Below are 26404 nucleotides of genomic sequence, written 5' to 3' on the forward strand. Positions count from 1 at the left end.
TCATTCTTCAGAAAAATTATACACCATAAACACATGTGGCAGAGGTGCAGCCACACCTATCAGCCAGTCATGTGACCAGAGGACACACCCAAACTGGTCAGTCATCTCTGTTCATTTACCTCATAGCCAGCTGACACATGCTTTCCAGTCACATGGTTGTTTGCTGTGGGTGGAGTCACCAGGAAGTCTGACTATCTGTCATCTGTGTTTCCACTTTCACAGGAAGCCATCTCCTGCATATCGGCCCATAAGGGTTTTATTTCATAAGGGTCTCTGATGTCTGAGAGATGTATGGAGCTCAGCAGTGCTGACCTCTTTGTAAAACAAATGCTGTATTCCCGGTTATTATGCTGACAGCCATTTTCTCGCAACAGGTCAGGTCTGGACACCTGAACTGTGCTCTCTGTTCAGGTGGGTATCAAGAAAGTCCAGAGAGTAGACCAGCAATTGCTGAAGCCAGGTTTCTTTTATCACATATTAAACTTTAAAGTGGACCTGAACTCAGAAGTCATCTCTGCGCTAAAAAAATATACAACAGGATAATAACCTTTAAATGGAACCAGAGATTAAGCACCCTCATGTATTTTACCATATATATCAGTGGGAACATTAGAGAAAACACCTACCCTGCTCTCTGTTTTATCCTTCACTGCTCAGCTTGCTTGTTATCAGCCTTGATAAAATCCCTGACTGAGCATTCAGTCTGACTTTGCTCAGAAATCATTATAGCTGAATCTGTCTTCTCTGATGTATTTTTGAACCCAAGCCTGCCCCCTTGTGGCTCTGCTATATTGACTCAGCTATAATGATTCCAGAGCAAAGCCAGACTGAATGCTCAGTCAGGGATTTTATCAGAGCTGAATAGAAGCAGGCTGAGCAGTGAAGGATGAAACAGAGAGCAGGGTAGGTGTTTTCTCAAATGTCCCCACTGATATATATGGTAAAATACATGAGGGTGCTTCATCTCTGGTTCCCTTTAAACAAAAAACATGTATTGGTTACAGCTGATGCAAATCCTAACATAAATCTGCAGTGTTTCTACTTCCTGATTCATGGAAGCAGACCTATTGTGCTTTCAAATGGGCTTATCTGCCTTGGCAGTCAGGTGACATGGGGAGAAATCAAATTACAACTTGAGATTAGACACAAATGAGGGGGATTTAAACAGGCTAAACTCTCTAAATACATACAGGGTGCATTTCTCCCTGTTTTCTTTCTGTCCTGTGCAAGAGTTCAGGTCCACTTTAAAGAGAACCTGAGGCGTCACAAAGTTAAAAAAGTAAATACCAAAGGAGAGGGAAGCCTGTGAATCCTCCAGAGGCTTCCCACGCTGTCCTCTGATCCCCGGCTTCTTGCCATGACCCTCTAACATCAGGCAGGAGCATGGCCATTCCTGGGCAGTAGCATGGAGCAGCACATGTATAAGTGGCTCCAGCTTACTGTGTAGAGGTGACCGTATTCGCGCAGGCCTGTACAAGTACGAGCGACCCTCATGTGATTACCAACAAGCCCTGGTCTTTAATATATTCTGGGGGTCCGGGCTCAGCAATGGGGGACGCCCAGAGGACAGTATGGGAGTGTTCATGCAAAAACGGTGCTGGGAAATGTGGGCGCAGGGTGAAGCTGAAAAAGGCTCATTCTGCTCCTGCAAAAGTCCTGGGGGCATTAATTACGTGTACATATAAGTACGGCGCCGGTGGGCTGGGCGCAGGGAGAGCTGAATGACGGCGCTGCTGCTCAAATATTTCCCCTCCAAGTCATAGCAACTTGGGGGAGGAGTAATTCAGGGTCCAGTGATCGCCGAAACCCCGAATTATCGTCCCGCGCAGTATAACATTACTGCTATGACGGCCGCCGTGGACTTGGGGTAAGACGGAATTGCGCTGTTTTTAACCTCTTGACCACAGTGATAAAGTCCCTAAAGACCAGGCTATTTTTTTCAAAATAGGCCACTGCAGCTTCAAGGCCTCGCTGCAGGGCTGCACAACTCAGCACACAAGTGATTTAGAGCTCTCGGTTGGTGGAGTCAGGTCAGACTGCTCCCTGGATGTTTATTTATCTGTGTTTCTTTTCTTTTAAATAAATTTCATTGATTTTTTTTATTATGTATTTGTTCCCCCCTCCCTCCCCCCACCAGCCAATCAGCGTGATCAGCTGTCATAGGCTTCAGCCTATGACAGCTAATCACCTTTGTGTCATACGGCTGTCCCCAGTACACCCGAGCAGGAGATGCGCGCGATCTCCTGCAAACTGCAGCCTCAGGACTTGACGCCAATTGGTGTTAGGCGGTCCTAGGGCTGCCGCCACGGCCACGCCATCCGGCATTAGGCAGTCCCCCGGTAGTTAAAGTAATTTGGGTGCCGTCTTTAATAGCCCTGTCTGAGCACCGCTATAGCCATAATAGCACTGTTACGTATTTACTTTTTTAACTTTGTGACACCTTGGGTGCACTTTAGCTACTTATTCCACAACTACAGTATATCTACGTCCTCTGTGACTTCATCAAAGCCACGCGGACGTAGATATATGATTTTAATTTCCAGCCCAGCTGTGCACGAACGGGCGTGCTAAATGGCAAAAGGGAACATGTTCCCTTGTAGCTAATTTATAAGTGCCTGCAATTGTTAATATCTTTATTTGCATTATCTTCTGGAGCCTTATTACCTGGATGCCGACAGTCAGGGAGAAATTACTTGATGCAAGGAAAGCAGGAGGCAGGACTGCTTAGAGACAAACAGAGCAGGACTCTCCTGGGCGCGGTGATGTCACAGCTGCACTGATCAGATGTAGTCATTGAGGTGCTCATGTTAATTTGATGCAAACTTATATGTCCATTTTGGAATTGATCCTCATCTGCAGCCACTGATTCTAAGTTGCATTTATTTGTGGAAAATTAACATACAATTTGCATTAACTCAAAATTATTAGCAACTCTGATTATTAACCAAATAATATTTTTAGGTTTTGTATAAAAGACTAGTTATTTGCATCTCATTGACCATCTCTACTGAGCAGGGTATGGCAACCATAAAATGGCTGCTTGCAGTACTCTGACATGGGGGAACTGTGTTTTGGGGCCCATACACCTAACGATTTTCCCGCCGATATATAGCACATTCGATCACTGTGATCGAATCTGCTGTGAAATCGTTGCGCAAACGCTGACAGAACGATCGATTTCTATCCGAAATCGTTCCCGTCGATCCGTCCGTGCGGAAGATGTTGCTCGATCGCCGGCAGGTCGGGAGTGCGTCGATAGCGGCATTTGAATGCCTGTCGACCGACGCTAGCGGCAATACATTGCCTGCTCCGGCCGGCGCGACTCTCCCAGTCTCCGCTGTCTTCTCCGCGCTGGTCTCCAGTCCGGCTGGCTTGGCTTCACTGAACTTCCTGTCCTGGCAGGAAGTTTAAACAGTAGAGCGCCCTCTACTATTTAAACTTCCCCCGGCAGGAAGTTCAGTGAAGCCAGCCGGACTGGAGACCAGCGCGGAGAAGAAGACAGTGGAGACCGGGAGAGTCGCGCCGGCCGGAGCAGGTAATGTATGCGGAGCGAATTTTATCGCTCGTTAACGTTTACGCGAACCCAAGGGTTAACGCGCACTAAAATTCGCATTGCCGTGCGAATGCAAAAATTTATACGTGAAAGTCGCAGCAAACTCTAGCAAATCGCATAGCACGGTCGTGATATCAGTTATCACACTTTAGTGAATCAAGCCCCAATTGTGAACTAGCCCATTGATTAACATGAGTTCTTGGTTTTTCTGTGCAGAAAACGTGTACGAAAACTGTCAAGTGTGTTCCCTGCCTCAAAGAAACATTTCATGGGTCTGTGGCCGCTTCCTCGGGTCGGGTGTCTTCAAAACTGAACTCTGTACTAGATAGTAGCACCTATTTATCATTTAAAGCTTTAAAAAGTTTATGTATGAGCTACCCCTCCTACCTACAAGTGTTTTTTTTGTTTTTGTTTTTTTACAAAAACATTTTTAATGGGGGCACCTCTTCTATCCCTGTATACTCTTCAACTCCCCATGTTTTTGGTGGGGAGTTGAAGACTCCGCGCATGCGCAGGAGGCTTACGGCGATGTGAGCATGATCGAGCCACACAACTTCGGCTAAAGTCGCCACACTATCGGGGCTGCCAGCGGGACCATGGGAGGGATGCAGAGGACGCCGAAAGACCTTACAGGCTACGGGGGGGGCTGATGGAAGTCCCAGGTAAGTGCCGATTTTTTATTTTAAAGCTCTGCTCAGGGTCCTTTTAAAGGGGAACTGAAGTAAGAGGTATAAGGAGGCTGCCATATTTATTTCCTTTTAATCAATACCAGTTGCCTGGCAGCCCTGCTGATCCTTTGTCTCTAATACTATTAGCCATAGCCCTTGAACAAGCATGCAGCAGATTAGGTGTTTCAGACTTTAAAGTCAGATCTGACAAGACTAGCTGCATGCTTGTTTCTGGTGTTATTCAGATACTACTGCAGAGAAATAGACCATCAGGGCTGCCAGGCAACTGGTATTGATTAAAAGGAAATAAATATGGCAGCCTCCGTATACCTCTTACTTCAGTTCCCTTTTAAGTTCCTTTGGAACTCTTAACCTTTTTTTCTTGGAGTCCCTTTGACCTACAGAAGAAAGACCCAAGTGAGTATTGCCTAAGACTGGTTGCTGGTTTTGCCACCCATACCTGTAATTACGTATTGATTATACCGATCAAAATATATCTGGTACAGTTACATACTACATTATGTGGGGGGGGGGGGGGGTTCTGTGCTCTCTGTGTTTTTCTGGAAGGGCCTTCAGACCACTCCAGACATCCTCCTTGAGAGATGTACCTCTACTAGAAAACGAATAACTGATTATCAGGTACTGGCAGTGAATCCAGACCTATCCATAATGTTAACAGGAGAAGGTATGAATGAATAGACAGCTGTGCACTATGGGCTCCTGTGTAGTGCGAAGGACAGGATGCCGCTGTGTGTCAGGCGGTTTGGAAATGCCGGCCACCATAGTTAGGCATGGAGGTAGGCAGCACTTTACAGCTGTAGCAGTTAAGCTGTTCATAGTAAAAGGAATGGGAAATCCTGAGTGGGTGTGTGGGGTGGCCAAGGTGGTGGAAAATTAGGAAACCTTTGGTTTTAGTTGTAAGCAGACGGCACATGGAGGAGGAGAGGGCTAGTGAGCTGAATACCTGCACCCCAGAGCATTATGGTGAATGTCAACACCTTGTGAGGATGGATGTGTGCCCTGCAGACGCAGGCATAGTGTGATGTCAGCCTGTCACTTGATTACTTAAAGAGACGCTGTAGTGACATATAGTAGAATACACTAAATTATGCAGGATACCCACTTTTAAAGGAGTCAGCAATCAAAAAAGGCCCCCCCCCCCCCCTCCCCCACTTACCTGGGGCTTCCCCTTGCAGCTGACATGTCCCACGCTGAGAGCTCTGCTCGCAGCTGCTGGCCCGCAGTGCAGAGGCCGACCTACTCTAGTGCGACTGTGCACAGTACACCGCGGACAATGTGGGCTTGATTGACGGGCGCAGTAGACACAACCTTCAGGTCACCCTCTGCACCAGCGAGGACCCCGGGCCAATGACTGAACGCAGAGCTGTGGTGTGGAACATGTTAGCTGCAAGGGGCTGGAGCAGGGCCGGTTCAAGGGGCCCTGAAGCCTTCGGGCAAACTACAGCATTGGGTCCCCCGCCCCCTCCTGCCACTACTGTTCTGCTCTCTGGGGCCCCAGCAGCGCCGACCCTGCTATATTTTTATGACCCGGCATGTCATGTGTAACACGTCGGGTCATAGAGTGGAACAGAGACAGCGTGTCACCGAGTGCAGCCACGGCCTGCCCGCTCACCCACCGGCACTAAAAGGTAATTGTGGCTGTTAATATCCTTTCAGCAGGGCCCGGGGGGGAGCAAAAAATATAGCAGGGTCGGCGCTGCTGGGACCCCAGCAGAGTTCGGAGCCCCAGGGCAAATGTCCCTTTTGCCTCTATCATAGCGCCGGCCCTGGGCTGGAGGAAGCCCCAGGTAATTAGGGGAGGGGGGGTTTGACTGATGTTTCCTTTAAGTCAGTTATCCTGGTTCCAGCATCAGAAACACTATAATTATATATAGTTGTATATTGGTATGTAACCCCACCCTCCCAGTGATGCTTAGCCGAGGCTGTTTATTATGCGGAACAGCTCTTCGCAGTGCACTCTGGGAGACCAGGTGTTGTTTCTAATCAATTCGGAATCCCAACAAACAAACATTCAGCAGTGATGCACCTTACCAGCAGCATAGATCATGATACATTTCACAATGTTAATCAAGGTGAGGAAACATTTTACGAGGGGTGAACTGACTAAATCATTTCAAATACACTGAGCAAAAATATAAATGCAACACTTTGGGTTTTGCTCCCATTTTGCATGAACTTTTTCTACATCCACAAAAGACCCATTACTCTCAAATATCGCTCACAAATTGTCTATATCTGTGTTGTGCTGGGCATACACGGTTCCATTCATCCGCTCGATGGATTCCCCGTTCGATTCCGCAGGTGATTCTCTTAGCTACCGCTCGTTTTTCTCATATTTTTCCATTGAGTTCAATGCGAATCGAGCGGCGAAACGATCGGGCGGGAGATCTGAAGTCGGAAATTATCTATCGAGCCATCTAAATGGCTCAAAAACAAACTGTGTATTCCCAGCATTAGTGAGCACTCGCCTCACAGGTGTGGCATATGAAGGTGCTGATTATACAGCATGAATATGGCACAGGTGTGCCTTAGGGCCCGTTCAGATCACAAATGCGGATGGCCATGCGTTCGGAACGCAACGCGTACGAACGCATGGCCATCCGCGTTTGTGTGCGTTGCATGGCTGATCCCATCACTGAAAGTGAAGTGAATGGGACATCCGCGCGTTTTGACAAAATCTGCGTGCAGCATGCGTTCCCGGACCGCACAAGTCCGGAACGCATGCAGTGTGAACATCAGACAGTGCACTCTATGCACTGTCTGATGTCGTGCGTGTCGGCCTCCTGCACGCATTTCCAAAACGTGCAGTGTGAACGGGCCCTTAGACTGGACACAATAAGGCCCGGTTCACATTAGCGTTAAAACAGCGGAACGGATACTGTACAAACGGAACAGATGCAAACGGATCCAATGTTAACCAAGGGAACCGTTCACATCTGTCCACTCGAACGGATCCGTTCCGTACAATTCGATGAACGGAACACAACTTTGCTGTAGCACCTTTTTCTGGAACGCTGAGCCCAGCAGACTGGAAACGGAAGATGAAGCCCTGCATTGGGGGAAATGGAACACACTAGTGAAGAAACGGACTGTTTGGAGGGTTAATTCACTAGGGATGGGGGTTTGGGGGGAATATGGGGAAGCTCCACTGGGGGTGGGGATGCTTCATTGGGGGTGTTGGTCTGGGGAGGAACTTCACTGGGGATGGCGGTCTGCGGGGACACAAGTGAGGGAGGGTTTCTTACCAGGCTTCGGTCTTCTTTCCCTATTGTCCCACGTCACGTCATTTGACTACCAAACTTACTCCTTCGGGGTCGAAAGAGGAAGTGTGGTAGTCATGTGACTCTGATACCACAAGAAGGAACAGAAGCCTGGTAAGTTAACCCTCCTTCACCCCCCTGCTCAGGTGCACCGATTTAAGTGAAAACAGATCCGATTGACTGGCGATCAGATCTGTTTTCACACATCCTTTTGCCAGTGTGAAGGGAGCCTTACGGATCTGGTGAAGCGGAAACCAGATTCGCAATAACAAATCCGTTTGGCTTTAAAATCCAATGTGAACTAAGCCTAAAAGGCCTCTCTGAAATGTTCAGTTTGATCACATAGCACAATGCTACAAATGTCACAACGTTTGATGGAGTGTGCGATTGGCATGCAGGCTACAGGAACGTCTACCAGAGCTGTTGCCCGTGAAATGAATGTCCATTTCTCTACTGCAAGCTGTCTCCAAATTTCAGAGAATTTGGCAATACATCCAACAGGCCTCACAACTGCAGCAGACCTAGTGTCACCACACCAGCCCAGTACCTCCACATCCAGCATGTTCACCTAAATGATCGTCTGAGGCCAGCCACCCGGGACCGCAGCAGCAACAATCGGTTTGTATAACCAAAGAATTTCGGTACAAACTATCAGAAACTCAAGGAAGCTCATCTGCATTCTCATCGTCTTCATCGGGGTCTAGACCTGACTGGAGTTTGCCATCGTAACCAACTTGAGTGGGCAAATGCTCACAATCGATGGCGTGTGGCACATTGGAGAGGAGTTCTGTTCATGGGTGAGTCCCGGTTTTCACTGTTCAGGGCAGATGGCGTGTGTAGCGTCGTGTGGGTGAGTGGTTTGCTGATGTGAGCATTGTGAATGGAGTGGCCCATGGTGGGGTTGTGGTGTGGGCAGGTGTATTTTATGAACAACGAACATACAGTGGGTTGCAAAAGTATTCGGCCCGCTTGAGGTTTTCCACATTTTGTCACATTACTGCCACAAACATGCATCAATTTTATTGGAATTCCACATGAAAGACCAACACAAGTGGTGTACATGTGAGAAGTGGATCGAAAATCACACATCATTCCAAACATTTTTTACAAATAAATAACTGCAAAGTTGGGTGTGCATAATTATTCAGCCCCCTGAGTCAATACTTTGTAGAACCACCTTTTGCTGCAATTACAGCTGCCACTCTTTTAGGGTATGTCTCTACCAGCTTTGCACATCTAGAGACTGAAATCCTTGCCCATTCTTTGCAAAACAGCTCAAGCTCAGTCAGATTAGATGGACAGCGTTTGTGAACAGCAGTTTTCAGATCTTGCCACAGATTCTCGATTGAATTTAGATCTGGACTTTGACTGGGCCATTCTAACACATAGATATGTTTTGTTTTAAACCATTCCATTGTTGCCCTGGCTTTATGTTTAGGGTCATTGTCCTGCTGGAAGGTGAACCTCCGCCCCAGTCTCAAGTCTTTTGCAGTCTCCAAGAGGTTTTCTTCCAAGTTTGCCCTGTATTTGGCTCCATCCATCTTTCCATCAACTCTGACCAGCTTCCCTGTCCCTGCTGAAGAGAAGCACCCCCAGAGCATGATGCTGCCACCACCATATTTGACAGTGGGGATGGTGTGTTCAGAGTGATGTGCAGTGTTAGTTTTCCGCCACAAATAGCGTTTTGCATTTTGGCCAAAAAGTTTTATTTTGGTCTCATCTGACCAGAGCACCTTCTTCCACATGGTTGCTGTGTCCCCCACATGGCTTGTGGCAAACTGCAAACGGGACTTCTTATGCTTTCTGTTAACAATGGCTTTCTTCTTGCCACTCTTCCATAAAGGGCAACTTTGTACAGTGCACAACTAATAGTTGTCCTATGGACAGATTCCCCCACCTGAGCTGTAGATCTCTGCAGCATCGTCCAGAGTCATCATGGGCCTCTTGACTGCATTTCTGATCAGCGCTCTCCTTGTTCGGCCTGTTAGTTTAGGTGGATGGCCTTGTCTTGGTAGGTTTACAGTTGTGCCATACTCCTTCCATTTCTGAATGATCGCTTGAACAGTGCTCCGTGGGATGTTCAAGGCTTTGGAAATCTTTTTGTAACCTAAGCCTGCTTTATATTTCTCAATAACTTTATCCCTGACCTGTCTGGTGTGTTCTTTGGACTTCATGGTGTTGTTGCTCTCAATATTCTCTTAGACAACCTCTGAGGCCCTCACAAAGCAGCTGTATTTGTACTGAAATTAGATTACACACAGGTGCACTCAATTTAGTCATTAGCACTCATCAGGCAATGTCTATATGCAACTGACTGCACTCAGATCAAAGGGGGACGAATAATTATGCACACACCACTTTGCAGTTATTGATTTGTAAAAAATGTTTGGAATCATGTATGATTTTCGTTCCACTTCTCACGTGTGCACCACTTTGTGTTGGTCTTTCATGTGGAATTCCAATGAAATTGATTCATGTTTGTGGTAGTAATATGACAAAATGTGGAAAACTTCAAGGGGGCCGAATACTTTTGCAACCCACTGTAGGTGCATTATAGTGATGGCAGTTTGAATGCACAGAGATACAGTGATGAGATCCTGAGGGCCTTTCATCCATGACCATCACCTCATGTTGCAGCATGATGATGCACGGCCCCATATTGCCAGGTTCTATACACACGTCCTGGAAGCTGACCACAACCCATACTCACCAGACATGTCACACCCATGGAGCATGTTTGGGAAGCTCTGGATCGCCGCATACGACAGCGTGTTCCAGTTCCTGACAATATTCAGCAACTTCACACAGCTATTGAAGAGGAGTGGCCCAACATTCCACAGACTACAATCAACAACCTGACCAACTCTATGCGACGGAGATGTGCTGTATTGTGTGAGGCAAATAGTGGCCACACCAGATACTGACTGACTGGTTATCATCTTGCCTCTCTTTTTCCCCCTCATTTGTCCCTCTTTCAGGACTCCTGTACAGATAAATACATGTATTTTTATAATGAAAAATGTGTTTAATTTACTCTAAATGGTATTCCTATCATTTAAATTGATACATTTCTTATCTTTAAATGGTAAAAGGAAGAACTAATGATGATAGAGGGGACCAGTGTCGTCTGAATTTTAAAACTTCGTCTTTTGCCCTAGAATTCTTTGTGGTATCAGTGACTAGGGGTGTAGTAGGACTTGCAGGAATGTGATTAGGGTTGTATATTAAAGTGTCCCTTTTTCTTACCTCCAAAATTTGGACAGCACTGCCTTAGGTTAAATCCTTACTAGGCATAGATACAACTCCGCCTCCACCTTTCAAAGCCAAGACGTTGCTGCTCCGCCCCCTGCAGATCAAGACGCCTGGGAGCTTGGCCCTTCGTGTACAGAAAGTTGGACAGCACTGTCTTAAAGTGTACCAAAGATGAAATAATAATAAAAAATAAAAAAAAATTAATATATGCCTGGGGCTTCCTCCAGCCCCCAGCAGGCAGTGGAGGACGGCGGTGTATTATTTTTTTCTTTTAATTTATATAGCACCAACATCTTCCGTAGCGCTGTACATAGTACAAACAAATAATGGGGAACAAATATACATAAGAACTGCAAGACACTGTACAGTCATGACATTAAATAGTAGAAATACAGATACATACATAGTTGATGTGTAGTTGGTATATGTGCATATGTTAAAATTACAGCAGTATGAGAAACACTAGGAGGAGGAGGTCCCTGCCCTTGCGAGCTTACAATCTAAAGGGTAGTGGGGAGGAAACACAGGGGTTAGTGGGTGAGGCAGTGTGCCTTCAGTGCTGCTTATAGCAAATTATAGGCTTATCTGAACAGGTGTGTTTTCAGAGTACGTTTGAAGGTTTCCAGACTCGTGGCATGATGAACCGGCTGAGGGAGAGAGTTCCAAAGGAAAGGGATAGCCTGTGAAAAGTCTTGGATGCGGGACTGAGAGAAAGTGACTAGGCTGGAGGACAAAAGGGTCTCCTGTGAGGAATGGAGGGTCCGGCCGGGGAGGTATCTGGAGATTATAGAGGAAATGTATGGAGGCGATAGCTTGTGTAGAGATTTGTATGCAAGCGTGAGAAGTTTAAACTGGATCCTTTGGGCAACTGGTAACCAATGGAGGGATTGGCAGAGAGGGGCTGCCTCAGAGGATCTAGAAAAGAGGTGGATGAGACAGGCAGCAGAGTTTAGTAGGGATTGGAGAGTTGCCAGCCTGCTTTTTGGTAGACCACAGAGTAGGGTTTGTTACAGTAGTCAAGATGGGAGATGATTAGGGCATGCACAAGCATTGTAGTTGCTTCTTGTGAGAGGAAGGGACGGATTCTGGAAATATTTTTGAGATGGAAGTTGCAGGAGGTAGTTAATGTGTTATGTGGTATAAATGAGAGCTCAGAGTCCAGGGTTACCCCCAAACAATGAGCTTTGGGGGTTGAAGCTATTGGGGTGTTAGCTACATTGATTGTGACAATGGGAGGTGGAACAGAGAGCGAAGGTGGAAATATCACAATCTCCGTTTTGAGCATGAATGAGGATGCGTGCAGGACGAGGATGGTAGAAGCCACAGGTAAGGGACACTCTTTTCTCCCTTCGGTTTTGTTACTTTTTGTCCGGATAATAAAATAATTGTGCCAAATGAATGTAAACCCTCCAGCTAGCACTAGGCTATCTAGTAAAGGTGTTGGGCACCCCCTGATCCCCTCCGCTCCCCCATTTATACATTACCCAGCCTGGATCCAGCGATCGGCGCAGCCTCCCCGGACAGCTCCGGTCTTCACTATGGGGAGAATCGCACATGACGTCATGCGCAAACCCGATCCTCCCCATAGAGAGACCAGAGCTGTGCAGTGTAATGTATAAACTGAGGGATCGCGAGGGATCCGTCGGTGTCCAACACATTTACTAACTAGCCTAGTGCTACCTAAAGGGTTTACATTCATTGGGCACAATTATTTAATTATGGGGGGCTCCTGGGGCCACAGAGCGGTATGCCCGACACAGTGTCGGGCATACCGCTAAGGAGGTTAAGTTGAATTCTTACTGGGCATAAATACAGTGGCTTGCAAAAGTATTCGGCCCCTTGAAGTTTTCCACATTTTGTCACATTACTACCACAAACATGAACAGCTCAGTCAGATTATATGGACAGCATTTGTGAACAGCAGTTTTCAGATCTTGCCACAGATTTTTGATTGGGTTTAGATCTGGACTTTGACTGGGCCATTCTAACACATGGATATGTTTTGTTTTAAACCATTCCATTGTTGCCCTGGCTTAATGTTTACGGTCGTTGTCCTGCTGGAAGGTGAACCTCCGTGCCAGGCTCAAGTCTTTTGCAGACTCCAAGAGGTTTTCTTCCAAGATTGCCCTGTATTTGGCTCCATCCATCTTCCCATCAACTCTGACCAGCTTCCCTGTCCCTGCTGAAGAGATGCACCCCCCGAGCATGATGCTGCCACCACCATATTTGACAGTGGGGATGGTGTGTTCAGAGTGACGTGCAGTGTTAGTTTTCCGCCACACATAGCGTTTTGCATTTTGGCCAAAAAGTTCAGTTTTGGTCTCATCTGACCAGAGCACCTTCTTCCACATGTTTGCTGTGTCCCCCACATGGCTTGTGGCAAACTGCAAATGGGACTTCTTATGCTTTTCTGTTAACAATGCCTTTCTTCTTGTCACTCTTCCATAAAGGCCAACTTTGTACAGTGCATGACTAATAGTTGTCCTATGCACAGATTCCCCCACCTGAGCTGTAGATCTCTGCAGCTCGTCCAGAGTCACCATGGGCCTCTTGACTGCATATCTGATCAGCGCTCTCCTTGTTCGGCCTGTGAGTTTAGGTGGATGGCCTTGTCTTGGTAGGTTTACAGTTGTGCCATACTCCTTCCATTTCTGAATGATCGCTTGAACAGTGCTCTGTGGGATGTTCAAGGCTTTAGAAATCTTTTTGTAGCCTAAGCCTGCTTTACATTTCTCAATAACTTGATCCCTGACCTGTCTTGTGTGTTCTTTGGACTTCACGGTGTTGTTGCTCCCAATATTCTGTTAGACAACCTCTGAGGCCATCACAGAGCAGCTGTATTTGTACTGACATTAGATTACACACAGGGGCACTCTATTTAGTCATTAGCACTCATCAGTCAATGTCTATAGGCAACAGACTGCACCCAAACCAAAGGGGTCTGAATAATTATGTACACACCACTTTGCAGTTATTTATTTGTAAAAAAATGTTTAGAATCATGTATGATTTCCGTTCCACTTCTCACATGTACACCACTTTGTATTGGTCTTTCACGTGGAATTCCAATAAAAATGATTCATGTTTGTGGCAGTATTGTGACAAAATGTGGAAAACTTCAAGGGGGCCGAATACTTTTGCAAGCCACTGTACCTACCAATTTTCCTTCATGTTAACATTTGAAAATTACTAATATATCAATTTAAAGGATGGGAATAAAGCTTAGAGTCAAACACATTTTTCTGTAGAAAAATACATGTATTTACACAGATCTGTACATGAGTCCTGAAAGAGGGACAGATGGACTGTCCCTCCAAAAGAGGGACAGTTGGGAGCTATGTGTAAAACCAGCAGTTCTGATTTTCATATTGACTCTTGCCTCAGACGAGGTACAATGGAAACTACTTTCACAGTAATTGGCTTCTAAGCATGCTTGAAATAAGTGATTTCTGAAGAGCAGGGACTCCACTATTCACATTAGTTATGAAGTTTTCCAGCCAGGGGTGCACAGACCTGGCATCGGCTTTTATCTCTCAGTATACACAAGTCCTATATGTGACTCTAGCAAGGAGGAACTGTCTCTTCTGGGTCCCTCTACATCATGGCTGAATCCTAAGATACTGGTTTGTGTATGTAGAGGTTGTTGTCACATGTCACCTGTGTGTCCTCACTGAGTCATCAGTCACATGACACACGCCGGTCACACCTGGCTCAGGTACTGGAGAAAGAGGAGGAAGGCTGAGAACTGTGAGGAGAGAAGAGTTGTATTACAGAGCTTACCTTCCAGAGACTGTCACTGCAGCCTCCGATGACAGAATCCACCAATACAGAGGTTGGAACTGAGTCACCAGTCCTAACATACAGGTCAGGTAGTGTGAATACAATATCTCAGCAATACAGCAAGGAAAGGAGCAGGGCACCTATCCAAAGTTGTTGCTTTTTATCCCTTGTGGATTACATAGACATACAAAAGGTATAATCCCAGTCAGTGGAGTAGCTAAGGAGCTATGGGCCCCGGTGCAAGTTTTATAATGTGGCCCCCCAAGCACTCTATATACATAACAATTGATACGGTGCACCAAAACCTGCCAATGGCAACTACAGTGTCAGAGGTGCAAGAAGGGGATGGGGAACAGTTTGTTAATGATTACCACTATTCAAAGTATCTCTAGAAGAGATTATTATAAGCACAGGACCAATAGAGAACTAATACTGCAGTTGAGGGAGGACCCTTCGGGGCCCCTCTGGCCCAAGGGCCCTGATGCGGTTGCAACCTCTGCAACCCCTATTGCTACGCCCCTGCATGGGGCCCTCAGATGGAGGCACTATTAAGCAATGCCATCTGCCCCTACCCTATGGATATGAGTTAATTGGGCAATTTGCATTGTCATGCAATCAAAACAGCTCATAGTTCATGGGCACTGAGAGAAAGTCAGAGGGTGGAGAAACGCACAAACAAATGAATGGTGAATACATTAAGTACTCACTTGGGCCCCATAGCAGCCGCTATGGTTATTGCTACGCCTGTGAACCCAGTGAAGGTTGCTTCAGGGGGTGGGTGGCAAGGGAAAGAAGTCCTGAAGCCACAGTCAGGTCGGTTTCACACCCAGCCATTGCGTTTGCGGTGCGATATTCGCAACACTTAAAACGCCATTCATATGACCCTGCAGCAGAGTGCACCAATATGGTCATGCACTGCACGCCCTTCGCCGCCTGTCTCCACCTCTTGTCCACTGTTGTACTCCATGCTGGACAGGAAGTACATCACTGGGATTCCTGGGTTTTCCCGTCATATTCCCGCCATTCTTCGCATGCACGCTGCACCACCACCGCCCAAAACACTTCTGTGTTACCCACTGACTTTCATTACTTGTGCTGTAGTCCGGTGGTAACGCGCTGCTGACTTAGCAACACTTCTGACACAACGGCGTAAGTGTGCTAGGACCCATTGACTTGCATTGTCATTGTGTTACCCTGCGGTAAACCGGTAACGCAGGGCAAGTGTAAAAGGGGACTCACTGGGATTTTACCTTTTGTATGTTGATGTGTTCCACACGCCATAAAAAGCTACAACTTTATAGAAGTCCCCTGTTCTTTTCCTTTCTGTGTTGCTGTCTTTTTTCAACCAGTTTCTGTGAGCATGCCAAGGATGTTTCTGTGCCTAGAGGAGGAGACAGGTGAGCTCTTTATGCAATATTAAAGGACCACTGTCGCGAAAAATTGCAAAATTTAAAATGCATATAAACACATACAAATAAGAAGTACATTTCTCACAGAGTAAAATGAGCCCTAAATAATTTTTCTATGTTGCTGTCACTTACAGTAAGTAGTAGAAATCTGACATTACCGACAGGTTTTGGGCTAGTCCATGTCTTCATGGGGGGTTCTGAACATGGCCTTTATTCTTTATAAAGACACTCCTTGAAAAGGATTTATACAAACATGCTGGCCAGCCTCCCTGCTCGCAACACACTATTTCAGCAGTTAGACGGAGCAACTGCCATTCACTGAGTGGTTTTGAAAACAAAGAAAACCAGGAGAATCCCCTATGAAGAGATGGGCTAGTCTAAAACCTGTCGTTTCTGTCAGATTTCTACTACCTACTGTAAGTAACAGCAAGATAGGAGAAAAGTAATTTATGGCTCATTTTACTCTGGAAGAAATGTACTACTTATTTGTATGTGCTTACATGTATTTTAAAATGTTACAATTTCGCGATAGTGGTCCTATAAAGCGGAACTGTAGATACAAATTAAACACAGTGTTTCACTTACCTGGGGCTTCCCCAAGCCCCCAGCAGGCGTCCTGTCCCGTGCCGGTCCTGCCTGAGCCTCCGTTCTCCCACAGCCGCTCCGTTCCGTACCTCGACTTGTAAGTCGATTCCAGCACAGCCCTGCCAAGCGTATCCCTCTGCAATAACGGGGAACGGGTAGAAAGGATACGCGTGGCCAGAGCCGTGCAGGCACAGTGGCCTGGCGGCGAAACAGAAAGCTGCTGGCGGCGGGAGAACGGAGGCTTGTCGAGGAGCGGCGCGGGACAGGACGGCTGCTGGGGGCTCAGGGAAGCCCCAGGTAAGCGAAGCAATGTGTTTAATTTGTATCTACAGTTCTGCTTTAAGCTGTTTGGCTATAAGCACCTCACTCTGCGATCAGAGAGTCTCGCTGTTCTGTGTTGCATGTAAATACAATAGCACAGGTGTTACTTTCCCCTCTTAGGACAATTTGGTGATCTAGAGAGGACAAGCACTCTCCCCATCCCTCTGGAGTGAAAGAAAGACATTTAAAAAGTTTAGATTGCCTACAAAGCAAAAAAAAAAAAAAAGGATAAAAGGATCACTTCAAACTGCACACGTGCGGCCTAATTCATCAAGCTCCGCTGCTAAATGTGCAGTAGTGTGCGCTATGCACGCCTTACATTGCAGCGCTCGCTGCTACGTAGGAGCATGCCTTCCTTAGTTACGCACATTGCTTCCTTAGCAACGCACGTAACATTAACTGCGGGTGGTCCTGCTCCTGTGAAGTATCGCTACTAATGTATCCCTAAACATACATACACACGGCAGAGTTTGTGATTTAGATCAATCGCAAACACGCTACATGCAGCATTTAGGGGGCGATTGCACTGTGATTCTTGTTATATTGAACGGGAATCACAAGCGCAAATTGCAAGATTTCGGCCGCAAATCGCCATGGCGGAGCCAAACGCGATTGCGGGCTAGCGACGCGTGAGCTAGCCCTTACTAATAAAAGGGACAGTGCTTACTTTACCTCTTGTGCAGATATTTTTTGAAGCAGTCCTGTAGATTCACAAAGAAACATTCTTCCTAACTATCCTTCCATCACTGAGAACATTGAAAACTTTTGTTCTGCCATTTTTTCACTTTACTGTTCTGGGACAACATGGAAGAGCTCTGACAGAACACATACAAACGAGAGTTCAGGTTTAACGAAATTTAAAGTGTATTATGGAAAATGCCTCCAGAGCCGTTATCGTAGATCTGATTAACTTCTACTGTACTCTGCTCTTTGTGTCAACCTCTGGTGTCCATGTTCTGCTCTTTGTCTGTCCTAGAAGTTCTGCTCTTTGTCTGACCTAGAAGTTCTGCTCTTTGTCTGACCTAGAAGTTCTGCTCTTTGTCTGACCTAGAAGTTCTGCTCTTTGTCTGACCTAGAAGTTCTGCTCTTTGTCTGACCTAGAAGTTCTGCTCTTTGTCTGACCTAGAAGTTCTGCTCTTTGTCTGACCTAGAAGTTCTGCTCTTTGTGAGGACCTCTGGCCACCACATTCTGCTCTTTGTGAGGACCTGTGGCCACCACATTCTACTGTTTGAGACAACTTCTGGCCTCCACGTTCTGCTCTTTAAAAGTGGATACGAAGTGAACTTTTACTCATTGCATAATTGTGTTCCTTTCCTATTGTTTATAGGGCATTCCTGAAGCCAAATACTTTTTTTGTTTTTGTTTTAATACTCGAATTCCCTATAAACTAAAAAAAGTCACGCCCACAGGTTTTCAGAGAGCCTTGGCAGTAGCAAGGGCTCATGGGAGCTCAGTCTGGGCAGGAGGAGGAGGAGGTGTTACTAGCCATTGATTTCAGAGGCAGAGGGGAGGAGGGGGGCATAGGTTTTTTTTCACAGGCTGAGCGCTCAAGATACAGATAAGCCTGCCTCTGTGTAATGTTTACAAACAACATGGCTGCTGTCATTGTATCACAGGAAGAAATAATAATTTTCTATTAAAGCTGTTTGCAGCTAGATTTGCTGTGTAAACTATCTAAACTTTACATAAGATATATATAGACAAGTTACTTGTTATAGTTAGTTTTTATCTCGGATCCGATTTGACGCTCTCTGGTCTCGACGTTTGTTCTTTGTGACGACCTCTGACTTCCACCTGCTTCTCTTTGTGACAACCTCTGGCCTCCACATTCTGCTCTTTAAGATGATCTCTGTTCTCCATGTTTTGTACTTTGTGAAGAGCTCTGGCCTCCACGTTCTGCTCTTTATGATGATCACTGATTTCAAGTTCGGTTCTTTGTGACGATCTCTGGCCTCCATGTTCTGCTCTTTGTGAGGACCTCTGCCTTCCACATTCTGCTCTTTGTGAGGACCTCTGCCTTCCACATTCTGCTCTTTGTGATGACCTCTGCCTTTCACATTCTGCTATTTGTGATGAGCTCTGGCCTGCACATTTTGTTCTTTGTGACAACCTCTGGCCTCCACGGACTGTTCTATATGGTATCTCCACATTCTGTTGTAGGCTCCATCATAATGGAGAAGCAGGATGTTCGCTGGGACAATGTGGCTGGTCTGGAAGAAGCAAAGGAGATCCTGACAGGGGCTTTACCAGTCAATCTGTCCACAGGTCAGCATCTTCTCAACAACATCCAACAACGTGATCCAGTCATCATTTCTCATCCCATTTCTATTTTGCTCCTTTTCACACTTCTCCATTGTTCTTTCCAGGAAACTACAGACCTAGGCAAAGTATCTTGCTATACGGACCTCCAGGAACAGGGAAAACATTTCTGGTCAAAGCTGTGGCAGCCAAATCCACAAAATCTTCTTTCCACGCTGTGTCCTCCTGTGACTTGATGTCTGTATGGTCGGGAGAGAATGAGAAGTGAGTGGGCAGTTTTGTTATTGGGGGTCAGAACTGACTGAACACTAGTGGACTGAATCACCCACAGACTTATTACACCTGATTCTGATGAGGAGTTCTGAGATCTGAAGTTGGCAGCTGAACCCAATAGAAGAGAGAGAGTGCGTGTATGTGTGTGTATCTGTGTCGGAGTCGGATACCAGCAGTAAATTATTCAGGATTATTCAGGATAGCCACTTTTAAGGTAATTTTCCTGGTTTCATCATCAGAAAAACTTCCTATATCTATACACTGGTGGATATTGGTATGCAGCCCCCCCCCCCCCCCCCCCAAGTGATGCTTAACCTAGGCTTTTCAGCTATGTATAATTCCCCCCCCCCCCCCAAAGCATTCTGGGAGACCTGGGCCCACATACAATTAGCTTTTTCTCCTGATTTTTCTCCTTGGTGATATTTTTAAACTTGTCATTAAAATGCCTTTTAAGCCCCCAGAAAGCAAGAACATGCTCAAAATAATTTTGATAGTACTTTTTAATTTACGTTTTGGTACCTTTTTTTAGTTGAAAAGTGCTGGAAAGTAATTTTAAATAGAAGATGGAAAATTATCTCCTGGGAGAAAACGTAGATGAAAAAGTGAATTGCATAAGGGCCCATGCGCATTTAAAGAGACCCTGTATAAAAAAAAACATCACCTGAGGGGTACTCACCTCAGGAGGGGGAAGCCTCAGGATCCCAATGAAGCTTTCCCCCTCTCCTGTAGCTGCAGGCAGTCCAGCGCTGGCTCCCCCGAAGTGTCCAGCAATCCTCCCTCGACAAGCCTGACACGGCTTGATATACAGTATTTACCTTCCCTGGCTCCAGCAGGTGGCGCTGTTGCGGCTCTCAGCACAGAAATAGCCGATCTCTGTCGGGTCCGCTCCACTATGCAGGTGCAGGAGACCTGCGTCTGCGCAGTAGAGCGGACCGACAGCGATCGGCTATTTCTGCCTATCTCAGAGCGGAGAGCCGGTACTGCGCCTGCGCTGGAGCCGGGAAGGTAAATATTTACATCCCCGCTGTTCGGAGGGGCACAGCGAGACCGCCGCAGGACACAGGGGGACGGGGGAAGCCTCGATAGGATCCGGAGGTTTCCCCCACCCGAAGTGAGTACCGCCCAGGGGAGGTTTGTTTAGTTACAGGTTTTCTTTAAAGAGAACCCGAGGTGGCTTTGTATAACGTTAGTGGGGCACAGAGGCTGGTTGGGCACACTAACACCAGCCTCTGTTGCCCCATGGTGTGTGTCAAAGACCCTCCTGCTCGCCGCTATCCTTCCCGCAGTGCTGGCGACACGCAGCGCGTCGCCAGCACAATGTTTACCCTAGCGCTGTCTGTCAGCGCCGCTCCCCCGCCTCCTCCGCATCGCCGCTACCCGCCCTCGTCCCTTCCCTCCAATCAGCGTGAGGGAAGGGACGAGGGCGGGTAGCGGCGATGCGGAGGAGGCGGCAGAGCGGCGCTGACAGACAGCTCTAGGGTAAACATTGTGCTGGCGACACGCTGCGTGTCGCCAGCATTGCGGGGGTATAGCGGCGAGCAGGAGGGTCTTTGACACACACCATGGGGCAACAGAGGCTGGTGTTAGTGTGCCCAACCAGCCTCTGTGCCCCACTAACGTTATACAAAGCCACCTCGGGTTCTCTTTAAGTGAGTTTTCTCCAAGGTGATATTGTTACACCTGGTCAATGTAAGTCCTTTTATACCACCAGCAAACATGAAAATACTAAAAATGATTTTGATAGTACCCTTTCATCTACATTTTGATACTTTTTCAATTGCAACGTGCAGACAAATTATTTTAAGAAGTATGTGAAAATGTATCTCCTAGGAAAAAAGCTCAGGTGGAAAAGTTAATTGCATATGGGTCCAGGTATTGTTTTCAATGGATTCGGAGCATCCAATAAACAAACATTCTGCATAGATGCACCGCACAGGACTAACGATAATGCCACCTGTAATAAATTTCAGTATAAATGAGGGTCAGGAAAAAGTTTACAAGGGGCAAACACTTACTAAATAATTTATAAATGAATACTGTAAAAAAAAATAAGCAATTTTATTAATTGCATTATTTTCATTACAATTTATCTTTATATACATCTGCTATAAGTCAATATAATACATTTCGATCATCTTAGTGTCTCTTTATCAAGGAGACATAAAGGGACTCCGAGCACCTCTCATGGGCATGCCTTTAAAGAGACTCCGACCAGTACTGCAAAGTACTTAAAGAACAAGCGACACCCATGCTAACCTAGAAATAAAAAACACATATATAAGTAGATAAGTACTACTTCTACTTACATAACAGATGTATTGTGCTATCCACGTAATGATTCCTGTGAATTTTATAAAGGAAAAGCAGAAAATCCTTTTCCAGGCAGTGGCCATTTTGCCAAGCTAATGCTGACATCATATCCTCCCTGACTCTTGTTTTCCCCCCTCCCTTCTCTTGCTCATTGTGTATTCATTAGCTGCCCTCCTCCCAGAGTCTTTTTTTCTATTTACATATCGAATCACTGAGTCACCTCCGCCTTGCTTGTAAACACAAGTGATCAGCTAGGCAGGGAAATAAATGGAAGAGGAGGAATATATTATAGATAAAAAGAACTCCCAGCATTCAAAAGAACTCCCAGCATTCACCTTTTTGGCACTATTTGGCACTAGGGCCAGTGCTCCTAAAGTATGTGATAACTCCAAATCATAACAGCAGAAAAAGTTTTGTATGCAGGATTAGCATCTTTATCACTTAATACACTCAGACCAGTTGCTGTTGAAATTTGATTTTTATGGTGACAATACCGCTTTAAAGATGCATGCCTTTCTGTAGCCTGTGCTCTCCTCTTTCATTTGATGCCTGAATCGCCATTCTACAACAAATAGTTTTTGTTCGATTTCAATTTAAAAATTGCAGCTGCCATCTTGGCTATGTTATAACTTCCGGGTCACCCCTGTCTTCTCTGTTAGAGAAGTGCATCACTGAATGAGGCAGGAAGAGGAAGTGACACGCATGGCCATTGCAAGAGGCTCCTCCAGAGGGGTCATAGCACGACTTTGTTGGAAGTTGTCTGGCTTAAAGAGAACCTGTACTGAGTAAAAATATTTAAAATAAACACATGAGGTGACTTCAAATGAACATTACATAGTTGCGTTGCCATCAGTTCCTCTCAGAAGCTCACCATTTTCTTCTGACAATAATCCCTTCCAGTTCTGACAATATTTTGTCAGATCTGAAATATATCAGTTGCTGTCAGTAAAATATCAGTTGCTGTTAGTGTTGGGCGAACAGTGTTCGCCACTGTTCGGGTTCTGCAGAACATCACCCTGTTCGGGTGATGTTCGAGTTCGGCCGAACACCTGACGGTGCTCGGCCAAACCGTTCGGCCATATGGCCGAACTAAGAGCGCATGGCCGAACGTTCCCCGAACGTTCGGCTAGCGCTGTGATTGGCCGAACGGGTCACGTGGTTCGGACCCGAACGCGCTCTGATTGGCCGAACTGTCACGTGGTTCGGGTAAATAAATACCCGAACCACGTCATATCTCCGCCATTTGTCTGTGGGTTTAGCTTTGGGTAGGCAGGCAGGGTAGTTCGCGCTCCAGCCACGCTAGCCAGGGTCCCCCCCAGTCATTGTGTGTCACTGCTGGGAACAGTAGTACACCGCTCGTTCAGCCACACTATATAGCATTCTGTGTACTGTTCTGTGTCTGCTGGGAACAGTGGTACACCGCTCGTTCAGCCACACTATATAGCATTCTGTGTACTGTTCTGTGTCTGCTGGGAACAGTGGTACACCGCTCGTTCAGCCACACTATATAGCATTCTGTGTACTGTTCTGTGTCTGCTGGGAACAGTAGTACACCGCTCGTTCAGCCACACTATATAGCATTCTGTGTACTGTTCTGTGTCTGCTGGGAACAGTAGTACACCGCTCGTTCAGCCACACTATATAGCATTCTGTGTACTGTTCTGTGTCTGCTGGGAACAGTAGTACACCGCTCGTTCAGCCACACTATATAGCATTCTGTGTACTGTTCTGTGTCTGCTGGGAATAGTGGTACACCGCTCGTTCAGCCACACTATATAGCATTCTGTGTACTGTTCTGTGTCTGCTGGGAACAGTAGTACACCGCTCGTTCAGCCACACTATATAGCATTCTGTGTACTGTTCTGTGTCTGCTGGGAACAGTAGTACACCGCTCGTTCAGCCACACTATATAGCATTCTGTGTACTGTTCTGTGTCTGCTGGGAACAGTAGTACACCGCTCGTTCAGCCACACTATATAGCATTCTGTGTACTGTTCTGTGTCTGCTGGGAACAGTAGTACACCGCTCGTTCAGCCACACTATATAGCATTCTGTGTACTGTTCTGTGTCTGCTGGGAATAGTGGTACACCGCTCGTTCAGCCACACTATATAGCATTCTGTGTACTGTTCTGTGTCTGCTGGGAACAGTAGTACACCGCTCGTTCAGCCACACTATATAGCATTCTGTGTACTGTTCTGTGTCTGCTGGGAACAGTAGTACACCGCTCGTTCAGCCACACTATATAGCATTCTGTGTACTGTTCTGTGTCTGCTGGGAATAGTGGTACACCGCTCGTTCAGCCACACTATATAGCATTCTGTGTACTGTTCTGTGTCTGCTGGGAACAGTGGTACACCGCTCGTTCAGCCACACTATATAGCATTCTGTGTACTGTTCTGTGTCTGCTGGGAACAGTGGTACACCGCTCGTTCAGCCACACTATATAGCATTCTGTGTACTGTTCTGTGTCTGCTGGGAACAGTAGTACACCGCTCGTTCAGCCACACTATATAGCATTCTGTGTACTGTTCTGTGTCTGCTGGGAACAGTAGTACACCGCTCGTTCAGCCACACTATATAGCATTCTGTGTACTGTTCTGTGTCTGCTGGGAACAGTAGTACACCGCTCGTTCAGCCACACTATATAGCATTCTGTGTACTGTTCTGTGTCTGCTGGGAATAGTGGTACACCGCTCGTTCAGCCACACTATATAGCATTCTGTGTACTGTTCTGTGTCTGCTGGGAACAGTAGTACACCGCTCGTTCAGCCACACTATATAGCATTCTGTGTACTGTTCTGTGTCTGCTGGGAACAGTAGTACACCGCTCGTTCAGCCACACTATATAGCATTCTGTGTACTGTTCTGTGTCTGCTGGGAACAGTAGTACACCGCTCGTTCAGCCACACTATATAGCATTCTGTGTACTGTTCTGTGTCTGCTGGGAATAGTGGTACACCGCTCGTTCAGCCACACTATATAGCATTCTGTGTACTGTTCTGTGTCTGCTGGGAACAGTAGTACACCGCTCGTTCAGCCACACTATATAGCATTCTGTGTACTGTTCTGTGTCTGCTGGGAACAGTAGTACACCGCTCGTTCAGCCACACTATATAGCATTCTGTGTACTGTTCTGTGTCTGCTGGGAATAGTGGTACACCGCTCGTTCAGCCACACTATATAGCATTCTGTGTACTGTTCTGTGTCTGCTGGGAACAGTGGTACACCGCTCGTTCAGCCACACTATATAGCATTCTGTGTACTGTTCTGTGTCTGCTGGGAACAGTGGTACACCGCTCGTTCAGCCACACTATATAGCATTCTGTGTACTGTTCTGTGTCTGCTGGGAACAGTAGTACACCGCTCGTTCAGCCACACTATATAGCATTCTGTGTACTGTTCTGTGTCTGCTGGGAACAGTAGTACACCGCTCGTTCAGCCACACTATATAGCATTCTGTGTACTGTTCTGTGTCTGCTGGGAACAGTAGTACACCGCTCGTTCAGCCACACTATATAGCATTCTGTGTACTGTTCTGTGTCTGCTGGGAATAGTGGTACACCGCTCGTTCAGCCACACTATATAGCATTCTGTGTACTGTTCTGTGTCTGCTGGGAATAGTGGTACACCGCTCGTTCGCCACTGTATAGCATTGTGCTCTGTGTCGCTGCTGGGAATAGTGGTACACCGCTCACCCGTCACTGTATAGCATTGTGCTCTGTGTCGCTGCTGGGAATAGTGGTACACCGCTCACCCGTCACTGTATAGCATTGTGCTCTGTGTCGCTGCTGGGAATAGTGGTACTGTATAGCATTTCTGTACTGCCACTGTACTGCTGCCAGTCAGCGTGTACTGTAAGGATAAGTGAAATGAGGAAGAAATCCGGTGAAAGAGGGAGGGGCAAGGGAAGAGGTGTTTCCCCTGACGGTTCACGTACAGGCCACAGGGGAGCACCCAAGAAAACCCACTCAATACCGCCCATGTTGTCCAGGACAACAACCCTCACAAATCCAAAAGAACAGGACCAGATAATTACTTGGATGACCTCTCAAGCGTCCAGCAGTGGGTTAAGCAGCACCAGCACATCACGCACGAGGTCCGAGTCCTCAGCCAGTTACAAGGAGCCAGTGGGCACAAAGCTGACACAACCGGCAGCGACACCACGCACACAACTGCCAGATAACCAGTCCGATGAATTACCTCAGGACACAATGGGGTATTCGCAGGAGCTATTCCCAGCCCAACAAACTTCCACCTTTCAAAGGTCAATGGAGGAACAGCCAGAAATGTTGTGCCTGGATTCACAACCGTTAACTGTGGGAAATGCACCGCGCACTGAAATACAAGGCGAGTCCGAAGAGGACTCGGAAACCCAAATCCCAGAGCAATTTGGGCAGGAGGGGTTGCAATTGCAGGAGGTCGGCCGACAAGATCTGGAAGACGACGTTGGAGTGTGCTGCGCAGAGGTTGTTGTGGGGAGCTCTACTCCACGGCGGTGGCCCACAATGACATATGACGAGTTTGAGGAGATGGAAGAGGAGGGTATGGACAATGTGGACAGAGACCCAGATTTTGTTTGTGAACGAGAACATCGCCGTCGTAGCAGCAGCACAGATGAGTCTGTTGAAGAACACACTGCTGCACGAGTTCGCCTTGTGCCACAAGGTAGGCGGCGCGCAATTTCAGGCACCACAAGCGTGGAAGTTCAAG

The 26404-nt window shown here is 46.7% G+C and overlaps 1 protein-coding gene across 1 annotated transcript in view; it reads left to right on the forward strand.

Annotated features, from left to right (window-relative positions):
• Positions 1 to 11983: 11983 nt before the first annotated feature.
• Positions 11984 to 26404, forward strand: part of LOC137538653 (vacuolar protein sorting-associated protein 4A-like) — a 37231-nt gene continuing 22810 nt past the window's right edge. The window contains exons 1-4 of the mRNA XM_068260932.1: positions 11984 to 12080; positions 14470 to 14586; positions 19011 to 19115; positions 19217 to 19373. Coding sequence (XP_068117033.1) covers positions 11984 to 12080; positions 14470 to 14586; positions 19011 to 19115; positions 19217 to 19373 — 476 coding nt within the window. The remainder of the gene's footprint in view (positions 12081 to 14469; positions 14587 to 19010; positions 19116 to 19216; positions 19374 to 26404) is intronic.

The sequence above is a fragment of the Hyperolius riggenbachi genome, chromosome 11 (assembly GCF_040937935.1).
Source record: "Hyperolius riggenbachi isolate aHypRig1 chromosome 11, aHypRig1.pri, whole genome shotgun sequence".
NCBI classification, from domain to species: Eukaryota; Metazoa; Chordata; class Amphibia; order Anura; family Hyperoliidae; genus Hyperolius; species Hyperolius riggenbachi.